The 16207-nt window shown below is 40.1% G+C and overlaps 2 protein-coding genes across 2 annotated transcripts; one reads left to right on the top strand and one right to left on the bottom strand.

Moving 5' to 3' along the window:
* Nucleotides 1-154: 154 nt before the first annotated feature.
* Nucleotides 155-4399, bottom strand: tmed7 (transmembrane p24 trafficking protein 7). The gene is made up of 4 exons (XM_023395011.2): nucleotides 4340-4399; nucleotides 3834-4039; nucleotides 2574-2819; nucleotides 155-2121 (listed from the first exon to the last, which is right to left on the bottom strand). Exons 2-4 carry the CDS (start codon nucleotides 3990-3992, stop codon nucleotides 1885-1887), a joined length of 642 nt encoding a protein of 213 aa, XP_023250779.1. The 5' UTR covers nucleotides 3993-4039; nucleotides 4340-4399; the 3' UTR covers nucleotides 155-1884.
* A 1527-nt stretch (nucleotides 4400-5926) lies between these two features.
* Nucleotides 5927-14964, top strand: LOC111645723 (RNA-binding protein MEX3B-like). The gene is made up of 5 exons (XM_023395027.2): nucleotides 5927-6728; nucleotides 7954-8192; nucleotides 8414-8459; nucleotides 9851-10584; nucleotides 10989-14964. The coding sequence occupies exons 1-5, from the start codon at nucleotides 6074-6076 to the stop codon at nucleotides 11400-11402; spliced, it is 2088 nt and encodes a 695-aa protein (XP_023250795.1). The 5' UTR covers nucleotides 5927-6073; the 3' UTR covers nucleotides 11403-14964.
* Nucleotides 14965-16207: the final 1243 nt, after the last annotated feature.

Here is a 16207-nt window from a genome sequence, read left to right as displayed (position 1 = left end):
AGTACAAACCTAAAGGGAAAGCCAACACTGCACCACCTACAAGAACTGACACATATAACAGGAGGAAAGCATAACAAGGGAAGCAAAGCCAAACCAGAAACAGTAAATGAAAACACAAAACTGAAAAATATTGAGTGAATAATAATAATAATGATGATGTTAGTTGTTTTTAATCAGTTAACACAGAATCTCTGGAATCAGTTCTGACCATGTTACACAGATCAACAGGAGTTAACTATAAAGCCAAAAAAAAGTGTTATATTTTTGGTATCTTTCAGTGGATTAGGTGTAGAAAATTCCCACATCACAACAGTAAAGTCTTCTTGTCTTTCCCAGGTGACCGGATGTCATTCACATTCATTGATGTTGGATACTGTAAAAATACTAAAGGTGAACTTTAGTACATGGCTTCATTAAACTCATGTTTCAGCCATTCCTGTGTATAAGAGCTAAATCGATGAATAGTGAGACAGAATGTAGTGCTTCCTGCAGGCTTAAATGTTTAATGAAAATCCTTTAAAAATTTGCATGTTCAGATCTTTTCTTTAAGACTGCTAATTGAATCAGATGATGATAAATTGACAAATAATAGTTTAAAAAGTAAGCCAGTCGTTAGATATAGACATTACATTTACTTTGTCTAAATCTTTCTTCCTGTTTCTGTTGGAAATGTAGTAGCTGGTCAGGGGATATAATTTTTTTTCAAATTACAACTACAACTCAAAGTTACTAGAATTATCTTATATTTTCGCAAAACAACATGAATTTTACAACAGTGCTGTATAAAACCAAGAGGACAATATCAGCCAACAAGATAAATAAGTTGTTGCACTTTAAAAAGCAAAGGCAGCACTAGATATAGGGGACCAGTGAAAGACAAAGGTTTTATAACAAGTTGGTGCACACACAAAATGTGTCATTTTCAAACACAAGAATAATATTAGGGTTCCCCCCCCACACACACTTAGTCACCTACCTGTAATTTTACCATTTCAGGCGATAATTCACATAGGTGTGGTCAAACTGAAGCATTACGTTAACCTGTGTGTGTTTAACCTAAAATTCTTTTTGAAGAACTGCAGTCACTAAAGGAAGGCCATCAGTCAATCAACCCAAATGCAAGCTTTTGTTCAACTGCTTCAAGCTAATGTTAAATTAAAGGATGACTTCCTCTCTGCACAGAATACTCCCTTGAAATAACTCATCTAAAATGACAGCTGATAAAAGCAACCACAATAACTAGTCTTTCCCACTAAATACATTGAGGTTTAATTACAAAGAAAAAAAAAACAGATGTTTTTTCATAACCAAATGCAATCTTTGCCTTGCCAGTGTGTTTTTTGTGACCAAATGCTCTGCAGATAAGGAAGAAAATCCATACCATCCTTATATTATGAGTACATTTAGTTACAACTTCCACTCCCTTGGTTATTTCAGTGCACAATTGGGGCCAAAAAATGCATTAGATCTTGGAGAGAGGGGTTTGGGATGATGGGGCCCGAGGACACAAATAAAATAAGAACACATTTAGAAATTATTTCAAATATTCAAAGTACATAGGGTTTGCTTTAACTATATGACCAGCTGCTTGAACTGCCTCAAACACAGATAGTTCCAAGCAACACCATCAAGCCTTTCTTCAGGTTTTTTCTTTAACCCCCCCAAAAACATTTTATACACACACAACCTTTTTGCTCAAGACTCAGTTGCATAAAGTTTATAAGAACAGCAGTGCTGAATGGGGATGACATGTCAGATTGTATGACCTGGCAGTTTGATATGATCGAATTTCAGATCTGCACTGCTGTTCTAAACAACTCTATGCACACAAGCCCAGGTAAAAATAAAGAAAGTGATGAATCAGATCCTAGAGCTCAGAGACTGTTATGATCCGACACGTGTTGTAGTGGTTTTCTTGTCAGAAAAGAAGCTTCTCAGCAGGACCACTTGGCTAATGCTGACCACCAGAAGGATAATGGCTTCTCCAATGGACCAGAACGCAACACGGGTGTTGAGGTCCTCTGCCCGACTGCGTCCCTGAGCCTCACGGAGGCGGAAATGTGTCTGGTAGTCGATGACTGATTTCAGGGCCTCATGGATGGACACACAAGCTGATTCCATCTGGAAATGGTAATAAAAAAAAAAATTAAAAAAGGAAGTCAAGACCAATGTAAGATATTTAGACTGTGGCTAGAAATTAATGACTGAACAACTAACAAGACAATTTTAGAGATCACTTTGATTCATAAATTAGAGGGCACCTGGGGAGCAAAAGACCTCCAATGTTAAAAAATCTTCCAACTTGTAAAATGAAGCAATGTAAATTTAAGTTGGGAATCAAGTGTCTAATTAGTTTAAGGTCAAAGTTGGGCAGAGCTAAGCAGGGTCACAAAACAACATGGACAGAACAGGAACTGCAAAGATGTGAGTTGTCCTGCCTGCGAAATGAGCCTGTAGTTTCTCCATTAAGTAAAAAAAACAAATTTGTGTCAGTATTACATAAGGTGTTACATTTCCTCCCTCAAACACAAACATGCAAACACATGAGAATGCATGCCTACACACAAACTCACCTGGGTGAGAGCAGTGACTCTGTTCTCATTGGGGAAGAGTGGAGGATCATCACCGACCTGAAAGTCAAAATAAACCGTCTTGTGCGTGAAAGTGGAGAACTCATTACTGAAGCAGAACTTGTAGGTGCCATTCTTGGATGCTGTGAAGGTAAAGCTGTCATATTGCTTCTTCATCTCCTTGTAGAGTGTATTTCCATCTGGGTCCTCCAAACGACAGTCAACATCATAATGGCCACCGGTCACCACCTGGGAAACCATAATGAAAGAGACCATTTATTCAGTGACACAATGACACTATTTTTACATTATACACTCTGTCAAGCAGTACACAGACAATCAAGAGGGTGGACAATATGGACAAAACCTGTGTCATGACTACTACATTCAAGTAGCTGAAATGTAAAATGTCAAATTGGATCATATCATCAAGAATCATGGTCTTGAGTATGTCATATCACCAACTGTGATATGACATACATATGAATTTTGTCATAATTAATCATGAAAACTGTAGATAATATATGAATATAATGATGTCACAATGCAATTGATGAAGAGACTATAAACAATAAAATTAATAATGAATTATAATTCAGTGATAGGGAAAGACAACACAGTGGCCTGTGGCTGTCTGCTGGTATCTAGTTTCAATTAGGACAAATCTAATGAAAGCTTAAGGTTTAGACAGTTTTAATATTTGCCTTGAAATAATTGTTTGGCATCATCAGCTCATTACAGAAAATAAAAAATGGGTGGGAAACTGTACAACTGTGCTGTAAGAACACTGGCAGGCCTATAGGCAGCAGGTTATCTTTAAGAAAACAATGAACTCAATAAAAAACACACTTGCACTGCACATGCACGCTCACAGATTTATATGAAAATATGTGTAAATCATATAGTTTAGGTTATGATAAAATATAAATAAACTTACTTAGTCGTGCAGCATTCAGATTTAGATTATGTTGCCCATAGAGAGAAATTTTACCAACAGCCGTTTATACATTGAGCCTTAAGCTTGTAGTTATAGTAGTAATAATATGTACCCCATGCACTTATCAATGCAGTATGACCATCAATAAATGCAGTAAGAAAAACGTACCAAACTCCTGTGTGTGTAAAGGATATATAGCTATTTCTAGCATTCGGGTGTTAATCTTTGAAGGTTGATATTGTTTCCAAGAGAACAGCTTGGACTCTATTCAACACTTTGAAAATGACCACTTGACGATTACTTAGGCTGAAAAGAAGACCACGCACCTGAAACTCCAGTGTGCACTTAGTGCCGATGATGATGTCCTCGTAGAAACACTGCTTGGCGTTGTCTGGCAGCTCAAAAGTTAGCTCTGAGCCCAGCACCCACCCACAGAGCAGCTGGGCCCACAGCACCTGCAGCAGCACCCGAAAGGATCCGTACATCTTAAAGACCGAGAGCCAACACTTCCAGAGTAAAAACGTGAGCCGACCTGCCGAAAACGAGCAGACATGACACTGAAATGAAGACCGAGGGTGGTTAAAAGACAAAAATGGTGACAAAGCAAACCCGGACATTGATTTGAGCGAGAAGTTGTTAGCTTATAGCTAACTAGCTAGCTCGCTAGTCTTTCTATTTTAGAGACAAAGAGCCAGTTGGGATTTGGCACATTTTCTTATAGCTAGTGTATTCGTATGTTATGAGCGCATTGATGATCATACAAGTTAAAGTAAACTGAAACATTAACATTTCTTGATTCATTATTTTATCTCAGTCAGCATTAGCTACTCACCTCGAAACGTTCACCCGGATGCGACTAATTCTATGTAACGTATCAGAAACGTGACACGGCATTGGCGGTCATCTGTATAGGCCCGCCCCTTGCTTTATCTGTCATTGGTCAAAAAAAGAAGAGGCGGGGCGCTTGTGAGATCACGTGGGCCACGTCCACACAGGAAGCATATGTTCCCTTTTTCAATACACTCCAACGTGGCTGATACTTTAGGTGTAATACTACACTTGAAAATTATGTTGTGTTCGGCAGTCTGCACCATACAATACGCTTACCTAAAAGGCTGGAATATTGGAAACGCATTTGAATCACCAAAAATTAGTATACGTGTGGCTGTAACATGTACATAATTATAATCATCATCATTCTTTATATAGCATCCAGTTATATTATAGTTATATTACAATTTCTGGCAATGCCCAAGATTATGTAAGGACCACTGCTTTTCTTGCACTAATGACATCTATATAAAGACATGTGCTCCTAAAAATGATGGTTCTATTAGGTAGTTTTTTTTATCTTGAGACCCATGAGATATTTGTATATATGAGAAAAATGGTGTGTCTTCATACATTTAGTATATACTAATGAAATCTGTGTAGAGCATGAAGTGTATAGCACAATCAATGGCATAGCACATCAAGTTGCGCCCTGTACATATGCAGCCTCAGCAGGCTCTCCTTCCACTTCTAATACATCCATTGTCACAATTGAGCAAATAACTGAATCAGCAAATACACAAACAGTATTAGTGTAGTGAAAGTCTGATTAATCTGAATTTCTTGCATAATTCAAAGGTGCAGAGCCATTTAACTGTAGCTATACTACACTAAAGGAGGATTGCTGTGTTTCAAAAAAAAAAGACAACAATTAACCATTCTGAAACTCACTGCTACACCCCAGAGTACAGTAGCAAAATACCCAACATTAATCCTAATAAAGGGCCTGATTCACAGTACACTATGGGATTATTGTGAACAACTGAGAACAGTGCCTTCCAGCAGCAGTGATAAAAGACCTGCTGTAGTGGACAACCATCATTTTCCCTCTCTCATCTCTTCCTTGGAGTCTATTAAACAACCTAGGATAGCTGTCCTAAAATGCCACTAGTCCAGCAGACTACTGCATAGAAAATGGTTGCTGCCTCCACAGAGTCATTGAAAATATGAATAGTCAGACTTCTCCACGTTGTTGTTGGAGTTGGACAACCAGTTATTAGAGGAACAGCATCTTTGGACACTTCATATGGCCAGAGTATACACTGTAGTTGCTTAGAGGTCAAACTAATATGTGCCCTCAATTAAAGCTTACTTTTTCTGCCCTTTTTGTCTGAATATCTCTTAGTGCAACTCTGTGTACTGTTAATGCCACAATAGCTCTATTTTGAGGGTCAATGAATTTTCTTCCCTAGTGCAACAGGGGAAACCCTTGGCAGGAGGGCACCTACAGATGTATTAATATATTGTAATAAATTATTCTCATGATACATGCTGACTGTGTGCTCTTGACAATTGTGAAAGCAGAACTGACCCCAATACAAAGTCTCGCGTGAAAATGCAAAGCGAGATCACAGTGTAGGGAGGGCTGCATGGGGAGCTGGAGAGACAAAACAAAAGCCACACATTTCAGCCAACAGGCGCTGGTCGCTTTTTATTTTTTTGTAAACCAAAACAAATTTGATTCATTATTCATATCTATTTCTGTTTAACAGCAATATTATAAAAGTTCTGCATCATGCCCAGTAGCACGTCTTTGCTGGAGACCGACGAGGGAGAGTCCGAGGTCCCACCGCCGCTAGTGCACGCTTTCGCCGGTATGGGCCTTGACGAGCACCACGGCACCCAGAGCCAAACCCCCGAACAAGGAGATGAAAGCCTCTCCTTTCACCACCTCCACCAACTGCCCCCGGTTTCTCACTTCAGCCTCCTCGGTACGGTGCTAGACTTGAAGCCGCTGCCTCTGCATCGGCCGCCCTCTGGAGATGAAGTGAACACAACGACGGCGCCCGAGGACGAAGAGCCGGAGGTTGTTGTTGCCGCCGCCGTCGACTCCTCGGGTTGCACCGGCAGTTCGTTGCTAGCACAGGCCCACCGCCACCAACACCTCGCGTCGGGGCCGAGTGGCTCTGCGATGCCGTCCAGGATGGAGCCGCCGCCGCCGCACGTCGAGACGGTATTGTTGTACAACGGCGATGAGCAGGATGATACTGGAGTCGGCGGCAGCGCCCTACCGCCGGCTAGCAGCATGGCGATGCTGCCGTCCGGCGTGTACGGGGAGCCGGGCTACGAGGCCGAACCTTCGCTGTTGACTCGGCGAAAGAGCGTCAACACGACCGAGTGTGTGGCCGTGCCGAGCTCGGAGCACGTCGCGGAGATCGTGGGCAGACAGGGTGAGTCGTTGCCTGATGGATCTTTTTCGGTTGGATTCATAAAGCTAAAGTTGCTAATGGGAGTTGAGATGAAACTTGGTGGGAAGATAGCTCGGGCAGCAGTTAAAAGTAAGCAAGCTAAGATGTAAACGAGAGTTAAAAAAAAAAAAAAACAGGGCAGTAAATATATCGAACTAATCAAATAATCATGACATTATGTTAGAGTATTAGCAAAACAAAAGTTTCGACAAAACATGTTGCTTAACTGTAGTTTATTTTGTTAGAAGTAACGTTAGCTAATTGGTAACTTATTGTTGTCAACCGCAGTAGCACTAACGAGTACCCGCTATTTTACATAGGATAATGGTTTTACTAAGTTTTTTAAAAAAAAACATATTTTCATATAGGAGATCTAACTGGTTATGTATAGTTTGCGCATTAAATTATCTGTTATTAAACCAAACTTATCATTTAGCATCTTCAGCCACAATAGTTAACGTTAGCTTGAAACCAGCTAGCTTAGCACTCCTAACTGGGTCAACACCACCCTCGCCCAACACCCTCTACAAAAGTTTACATCACAAGTTTTTATATCAACCAGCAGACCCCTTCTGTTGTCTCTGTCGCTTTGAGAGCTCGTCTATATTACGGATGTTTTGTTCTGTGCTGACAGTGAGCATGTCCTCACTGAGCCGTGCCTTGTCGTGCTGAACCAGGCTCGGCTTTGTCTCGGAGGAGACCATGAAGAGCAGTGTGGTGGTCACCATTGCTTTGCCACATCAGCTGTAGGTTATAGTTAGCTCCGTGACATACCCAAGACGTCCGAGTTCAACCAAACGCGACTGGCTTTTCTCAAGATATATCCAACGGCTTTGTGTGATTTTTATACATGAACTTTATATAACTTAATGGTGTAGGGTTGGGAGAGTGTTATTATGTAGGGTTTCAGACCAGTTGGGGGAGGGTGCGAAGACTGCAGTGTTGACAACAACAGGAAATGGCTCTGGTAATGATGTTGGACTCTCAACCACAGCTGAAAGGAATATTTAATTTATAAGCTATGCAACTTTTAAATGGCATTAGTGATTGGAAACTTAAACTCCATGTGCAATTATCTTTTATTAGTTCAATTTGATGATATTGAGTTTCAGAGTTTAATATTATGTGTATGTAATGTGGTCAATTTTAAATTGAAAATAATCAAACTTTTCCCCCTGTACGTCCATGTATCTCTTTAACTTTCCAGGCTGTAAGATTAAGGCACTCCGAGCCAAGACCAACACCTACATTAAGACACCAGTGAGGGGTGAGCAGCCTGTCTTTGTTGTGACAGGGCGCAAAGAAGACGTGGCCATGGCAAAGAGAGAGATCCTGTCTGCAGCAGAGCACTTCTCCCTCATCAGAGCATCTCGAAACAAGACGGGCCCTCTGGCCGCTGTAACTGGTCCAGGGACGCCCACTCTACCTGGACAGACGACCATTCAGGTCAGCAAGCCTGTGATTATGAGTCACAGTGTCGTTCGGTGTAAAGACATGACACAGACATTCTCATGAAGTGAATCACATAAAGAGTAGTGTATATTACCATCCGGGCACATTGGTTTTTTTATAAAGGACAGCGCTCAGTTTTTTTGTTCTTGATTGTGTTTATCATTATTATCATTATCAAGTATGTATAGTTACCCCGTGTCGTTTCAACCCTACAGGTGCGGGTACCCTATCGTGTTGTTGGGCTGGTTGTGGGTCCCAAAGGTGGGTCTTTAATTCATTCTATATTCAGATAAATGTTTGCTCCAGTTGTGGGACTTCCTGCTATAAAGAGTATTCATAAGATTTTTGCTTTGGAATTTGTTATAATATTGATTGTGCAATGTTAGCAAAGACAAGTATGGAGAGGTGTATACCAACATACACCAGAGCAGCCAAATTCTAATTTAAGACAAATGATGTGTTTCATAACAGCAGAACAAGTCTCACACTGATAATTAAGGTGGTGGTGAAATCAGGCTCAACATGCAGAGTGACACTGTATTTTGGAACTTATATTAAGTTTTATTAAGTTATTATATTTGTTTTACATGGAAGGAAGGAAGCAACATGATGAGTATTTACAATAAGACTATATTTTAAATGTCAGGTGTAGGGGCAGGGAAAGTCAACTCCCGAAAAGTAATTTTGTTAGTAATTTTTTATTATGAAAGTAATAATCTGCTTTGTTTCTGATTAACGAAACACATACTGTAATATAGTCTAATGGATTCCCTACAGTGTCCAGTGTTGCTTATAGCTTCTAAGAGAGTTTTAATATGTTCAGCTCTTACTATAAGGTTACATTTAGCTCTCACTGAGTCTTTAACCCATTGCCCTGTTGACATTACCACCTCGGTGTCAGAAAGCCTTGTGGTTGATTTGTAAATTGAACTGCAGCGGTTCTCGACCATGTGCTATCAGGCTGGATGGGGGGAGGTGACGATTCCAAATCACAACAAATCTGAAAATGGTGAGGAAACGCTGTGCCACACACAGAAGCCAGAGGCAGTGTGGAATTTTAATATTCTGTATTCATTGTTTACAAGCATTGAAATAAAATGTGTCTGATAATTGTGGCACATTAATTGCTTTTGTTTCAATGCTTTTATTAATCAAATGGTTACCATATGTCAAAGGGAAATGTAACGCATCTATTCTTCTAATATAAAGCGTTGACTTTCGAAAGGATTCCTACTGTAGATGGAAACACACAGTGTTATGGTTGGGTAGTATGTGCTTTAGCCAGCTGAGTCACCAGGATAGCCCGCAGTTTAGTACTATAATTATTGCACAGCTGTGTTTCTTCTGATTTCAATGTCAGATTTTACTGTTAGAAGAACAACTGTTTTGTCAGCTTGTACTTGACAAAATAGCCCAAACTGCTCCAGCTAATGTATTAAGCTCTGTTAACACTTAACTGTTCTTTTCCTTTTGACGCTTATATCCTTTCTCTTCCATGTGCTCACATGTATATTTTTCAGGAATGGTCACATATATAAAACAAATTTTAATGGTGCACTCTTAACACTGATGTAACTGTGTGACTAGAACAGTTATTTAAACTCTTAAACTTGTTGTTTATTAGTGGATCTTGGTCTGGTCATATCTTTCAGGTGCAACCATCAAACGCATTCAGCAACAGACTCACACCTACATTGTGACGCCAAGTCGAGACAAAGAGCCCGTGTTCGAGGTCACCGGGATGCCGGAGAATGTGGACCGGGCGAGGGAGGAGATAGAGGCACACATCGCCCTCCGCACTGGAACCTGTGGGGGTATTGAGGCTCCAGGTGTAGACAACAATGACTTTCAATTCAACGGGACAGACGTCAGCTTTGAGAGTTCTGCAACACCTCTTGGGTTGGGGAAGGCCGGGTGGCTTCATGCAGGTGCATCATCACCAGGTGGTAGTGGCGGTTTGCTGCCAATGAGCATCAACGGTACTAAGCGAATCAATAGCAATATTAACAATGGTGTCAGGATGTCTTCCACCTACCGCAACGACAGCTCCAGTTCCCTTGGCAGCGGCTCCAGCTCAGCTGATTCTTTCTACGGCAGCGGGAATGGTAACCGGATGGCAGATTTCAGCCCGACCTGTCCGTTCAATGCCAATGCTAACAACAACAACAACATTAATGCTGGCAGTACAACTTTATGGTTTGGTGAAAATCTTCTTCCTGTGGGGTCCGAGGAGCTGGTCAGCCTGGGAGGTGGAGGCTCCTCCTCAGGATTTGACCCACTAACCATCTCCACTGCCCAAGCCTCGCACCCTGCTGCACAGCCACACATCTGGAGCCCCTTTGTGGACCACCAACCCCTCCAGGCTCTCGATGTTCTTCAGTCTCAGGTAGGTGAAATTCAACAGGAGTATACAGTTTTATGGCCTCCTGTGCAGACATTAAAGGATGATCCAACAGTTAAAAAAATATTTTTTTTATCCTTTATCGTAGACGGTATGCTTTGGATGTTTGGTATGAAATTCAAACATACTACACCAATAGATTGTCTCATATATAAACAATGTGTTAATTGTTTTAATAATAGATTGTGTAATCTGAGAATCAGCAGAACACTACCTGATTGGCATGTGCTTCTGTGTCAGAGTTACTTGTACACAGAAAAAAACTTAAGTCTTTTAAATATTCGTTGTAACAAGAAACATTTGTTTAGAGTCAAACGAGATGTTTTAAGATGCTACGTTTCTTATGCTCGTAGTCAAAGTCTAATGACTATTGTCATCAATTTTTCCAGACTAGTCAGCCTGGGACTCCCCGGCTCTCTCCAACCTTCCCTGGGACAGAAGCCTTGGAGCACCCTCAGGCCCAGCGTGTTCACCGAGGGCCTTTTGGCTCAGCTGGGACCCTTGATGCCCACAGGTTCCCCTCCTATGGCTCGGCCTTCTCCTCTTCCAGTGAAAGCACCGCCTCCTCCTCTTCCCCTCCTGAATCCTCCCTCTCCTATCGACCAGGGCTCGGATCAGCAGCAGGGAGAGGACAGGAGATATGTATCCACTGTATGGATAACCAGGTGATCGCTGCCTTGGTTCCCTGTGGCCATAACCTCTTCTGTCTAGATTGTGCCACTCAGATCTGCCAGGGTCCAGAAGCTGTGTGCCCTGTGTGCCTGTCCCAGGTCACACAGGCCATTCAGCTCCGTAACATGTGATTTTAATCCATTTACCTTGACGCCAGGTGAGGGATCGGCCTCCCCAACACTTCCAACTCATAATATGTGTGGGGAAATTACAAAACTGACCCCGAATCAGTGTCTCACCCAGTTGTGTCCTCACCCAGATTTGTCCAAGCTGGTGTTGACAAAAGTGAGGAAGAATAGGTGAATAAGGAATGATCTGTATTTAGGGTATGGGTTAGGGTCTTCAGCCCATTCACATGCCTGCTATTGTGAAGTCTTCTTCCTTGATTGATTGATAGATCAATGGGAGGGTAAAAAGCCCTCTATGTAGCATCAGGTGGGGTGGGATATATATATATTTTTTTTTTTTTTTTTTTTCTCATCATGATTTTTGATTTACATTTCCTTCTCCCTGAAACATCTAATTATCAGTTTTTGCCTACCTATATTTTATTTCATTTTTTAAATGTTCTTGAACTCTACTAGAACTCTATGTTGAACTCCATTAGATTCATAATATTGGCTTTTAGGGTCAAAGTTTTTTTTTTTTTTGTTTGTTTGTTTGTTTGTTTTTTGTCTACATCTCAAAAGTTTTTTTTTAAACTTTTGCTGCTACAGTTGTTTTTATGTGCTGAAATATGGCCCAGCCCCATTGCCTCTCAATTATTGTGCTCATGACAGGAAACTGAGGAAAAAGGATAGAGGTGAGCATGTTTACAAATAGTGAGTCCAACATATGAATATTTATACATTAATAGTATTCTCCTTGTTACCACAGCATTTGAATGCCTATCACAGTAAACTGGATATGAACACATGCTACATTATCCTGGCACATGCCACTCTGTCCCAGACAATTTGCATAATATAACTACTTTAAACAGGATACAATGTTTACATGCTCATAAATCAGAATTTTTATTATTACTGATTACTGATATCAACAGTATATTGATACGCATGCAAACACAACCACAGAGGGTTTTTGAACCAAGTGGGTCGAACCCACACCTGCAAAGTTGTCACTCCCCAGTGGCAACCTCTTGTTGCCACAGGTTTCTTTCTCTCCAGACTGGAACCAGCAAGTGGGTAACTCCTTTTTGTAGAAGAATACCAGGATGTTGCACCACTTCAGTACCGCCACGTTGCTTTCAATTTCTACTTTAAAAAAAAAAAAATGTTTACTGTAAACTTGTGCCTAATTCCGTTCTGAGTAAACAAAAAGAAACAACTGGTTCAGCGGACACACGGTGTTGCTCTGTCTTAAAACAAACTTGTGGCCTTTTTTAGAAAGCCTGTAATTAACTGACAACACTATCTACAAATCCAGATCTTGGCTCGAAAGAACACAAGCTGACAGACTGAAGTCTTAATGTATTTCTTCAATCTCTTAAATGCATCTTGGTGGAACAAAGATTATATCACAGGGATGCTTTCTTTTGCTTCCTATTTTGTTGAGCCTTTCACAAGTATTTAACACCTACTGCTTTATCTTTTTAACACTGAACACTCCCATTTTCATACTTTTTCCCTCTTATTGTTTTTTCATTTTTGCCTTTTTTTGTTTAAATCTATTTACGACATGGTTTGGGAAACCATGTGCTGGGTTTCAGCCAGAACGATATGCACAGCCTGTACCTTTGGTAACATTCCTCCTCCCCTGTATTGCAGTCACTTTTGTAGATGGTATAAGATAAATTAATACTTGATCCTCACCTGGGAGCCAAAAGAGCTGATATTCTATTAAATGATACTATGAAAAGACAGATGTAATCTGGAGCAAATCCCCGTACTGTACAGACAGACAGCTGACATTTCAGCCATCTCAATAGTATCCTTTTTTTCTTTCACTTGAATGTTCTTTCACTTGGACTGCTCCACCCTGTGGCCGTCTCGTCACAGCCATTTTGTGTCCTTGTTGGTAAGCAGTCGGCAAAATAATTCCATTGGGATGCACAATTGAGATGGCGCCACCTCAATCACTTAACTCGTTATTTAGTCCCACATCTCATTTACCAGGCCTATGCAAAAATCGTCTCAGTATGGTAACTACTAGAGGAAGCACTAGATAAATTAAACTCCTCGGGTTTTATTTACAGAGCTCAAACAATCTTGGACTTAAACTTGTAGAGAGATATATATCCCTTCAGTTTTTTCTACTACATTTCAGTCGGGGGTTAACCTTCGTTACCTGCTTTAATGCACTGATGAGACGTTTGGTACAGTTTGCTTCTTGTGTTTCATCAGTTCTTTTGCTTTTGTCCTGTGCCCAAATAAGCACAGCCTTCCCCACTTCTTATCACACTATTGACTGGCTGGGACTCCAAACACATTTGGATTTTGGTTTTTCTTTCCTTTAAACGTGTGCATCTGTCCACTCCTCTTCCTGAAAAGTGAAGAAAAAGGTACAAATTGGTGGAAATCATCTCAAATCTTTAGCTTTAAACACCAGTGTTTCTCTAGACTTTGTTTTACAGGATTGACTGAGTTAATGGACATTTCAAAGGGGAAGCAGCTGGAATGATTTAATCTTGGACTGTGCTGACACTACATAAGGTCAATACTATTGCTTTACCGTGTGGACTTTGGACCACAGTCCTTCTAGCATTCCAGCTGTAAACAGTATTTGGGAGTTATTTCATCGCTTAGCTCTGTTTCTTAAATATCTTCTCTTACATGGATGATTGAGCTTTCTTGGGGAAATGGAACCAAATGAGTCCCAAAAGTGCAAAAAACCCATCTGCTTCTGCTCCCTCGGGTCTTCTATCCGTCCTTTTATTTTACTTCTCTTAGCTCTACAAAGGGTCGATCTCTCTTTTTGCTCTCTTTCTCTTTAAGGGAATGCAATACCCTGTCGGCCCTGAGTTTGACATGAATCTATTGACATTTTTGTGTATGTATTATATAATATTACTGTTAATGACTGATAAATATACAGAACTTATTTTTATTTTGTTACATTTCATATATATACATAAATATATCTATATTAAAATGTTTACAGTAAGATTTTTTAATTTTTTTTTTACTTTTCTCTGAGTGATTAAGTGAAGAGTTGGAAACCCAGAAATGTTGCAGGAGAGTGTCAATGCTATCTGCTTGTAGTCTAGTTATTAGTTTACAGTATTGATGATAATAGTATTGATAGCTGCAGTTTAACCTAGTGGAAAATGGAATGTGCATCGCGAGCATGTCTTCATAATGTACCGCCAATGTAAAACGTCACACTGCAACTGTAAAAAGGCCAAGGATTCAAGCTGCCTGTCACGTCTGTACGCCACCAAATTAAGAACGGTATACTGTAAAATGTATCTTAGTTTATCTATGTATAAAATACATATATTGTTAAGCTGTACCAACAGTTCAAAGTATTTGCTAATTTTACTACACTTTTGTTATGTATATGTGGGGGGAGTCTTATGGCATATAAATTCTTCAAATTGAGTCAGGAGTTTAAAAGCAGACTATATTTTATAATGGCCTTTTAAGTTATTGCGGCCAAAGCACTGATATTATATATTTGCTGTAAAGAGAATTTAAGAGTTTTATTTTTCTGATATTAAAGTTACTTAATAAAGACTTTCATTTAAAGCCATGTCTGACTACTGTTATTGATTATGTAGTGCTTTAAGCTCTGTACTTTAACAACATTCAGAATATATCAAGATGTAATTTACAACATGAGAATATTTCCTCTCACTTGTTTTGACATGTTTGACTAATAAAAACCAACTGCATACGTAGGACCCACGCATGAGCCTCTGAGAGCCCTGTAGGACAGGTATTACTAATAATGGCTCCACTGTAATCCATGACAGGGAACCAGGACCCTCAAACGGAAGCAGCTAAAAGTTGACTCAAGAGATTCGTAACTATTTTATATATTATAAAACGTGCATCGCTGCAGAATAAGCTACTCTGCCGTACATAAAGCAGTTACGTTTAGTGCAACCTTGAACAAAATTTTTTTTTCTGCATAATGAGTAGTTTCACTTTAAGAGTATTTTAATTACATCTTCCACCACTGGCTGTTACTTGTTCTTAATTCAGTGTGATATTATTAAAACTGGGGGATTGTTCAGCTCTCATTGTACAGAAAAAAGCATCAGGTCAAAGACTGCTCAGATGGACTGATAAGCACCCGCCCACACAGGTGATTAGACCTCGTCAGGCCAGTGTGAGCATGTATTATTCATATAGACCTTTTTCACAGCAGACATTTTAACGTGTCATAGCAGGAAAAGAAAAGATTTATGGCTCAGTTGCCAGTAAACTATTCCAGTGAGCCAGCAGTAAAATCTGGGTTTCTGCCATGCTCACAAGGTTTAAATTTAAAGGGGACATATTATGCAAAATGCACTTTTCCATGGTTTTCTATCAGTAGTATGTGTCCCTGGCATGTCTACGAACCCCCCAAACTTTTAAATACCTTCCTAATACCAGACTGAAATTTAACACCTGTTCTGGGTGACAGGCAGAAAAATGATGGATTAATTAATTAATCTTTGACATGTCTATTATGAGTACATGGGCTTATTAGCTACTGCAGCTTGCAGTAGTGATAGTGTTTGCTGCAGGAGAATCACTTTACAGCAAACCAGAATAAAAATATTCAAGACGTTTGTAACCAACTTTTTGAAGGAACTCATTTTAATGTTTTAAGACTTTTGAAGACCTGCAGCTACCTGATAATACCATGACCTTCACCAAGCGGAACGCAGACATCATTTTATTATTAAATACACCTGTGCTTCTCCTGCTACGACACGAATGTCCGCTGTGAAACAGGCCTGCTTGTAGAGCAGAGGAGCAATCAGAATAACTGAAAACACATTTGT

Source organism: Seriola lalandi, unplaced genomic scaffold (assembly GCF_002814215.2).
Source record: "Seriola lalandi dorsalis isolate HSWRI2012SDOR001 ecotype SW California unplaced genomic scaffold, Sedor1 jcf7180002054955, whole genome shotgun sequence".
Taxonomy (NCBI): Eukaryota; Metazoa; Chordata; class Actinopteri; order Carangiformes; family Carangidae; genus Seriola; species Seriola lalandi.
The sequence above is the reverse complement of the archived record's forward strand: the minus strand, read 5'-3'. Positions and strand labels throughout refer to the sequence as shown.

Coding starts and splice junctions, on each gene's coding strand:
- tmed7 (XM_023395011.2), bottom strand. CDS start 3,992: ATGTACGGATCCTTTCGGGTGCTGCTGCAGGTGCTGTGGGCCCAGCTG. Junction 2,820..3,833: donor AGTGCACACTGGAGTTTCAG/GTGCGTGGTCTT, acceptor ATGGTTTCCCAG/GTGGTGACCGGTGGCCATTA. Junction 2,122..2,573: donor GAGTCACTGCTCTCACCCAG/GTGAGTTTGTGT, acceptor TACCATTTCCAG/ATGGAATCAGCTTGTGTGTC.
- LOC111645723 (XM_023395027.2), top strand. CDS start 6,074: ATGCCCAGTAGCACGTCTTTGCTGGAGACCGACGAGGGAGAGTCCGAG. Junction 8,193..8,413: donor CTGGACAGACGACCATTCAG/GTCAGCAAGCCT, acceptor TCAACCCTACAG/GTGCGGGTACCCTATCGTGT. Junction 10,585..10,988: donor TCGATGTTCTTCAGTCTCAG/GTAGGTGAAATT, acceptor CAATTTTTCCAG/ACTAGTCAGCCTGGGACTCC.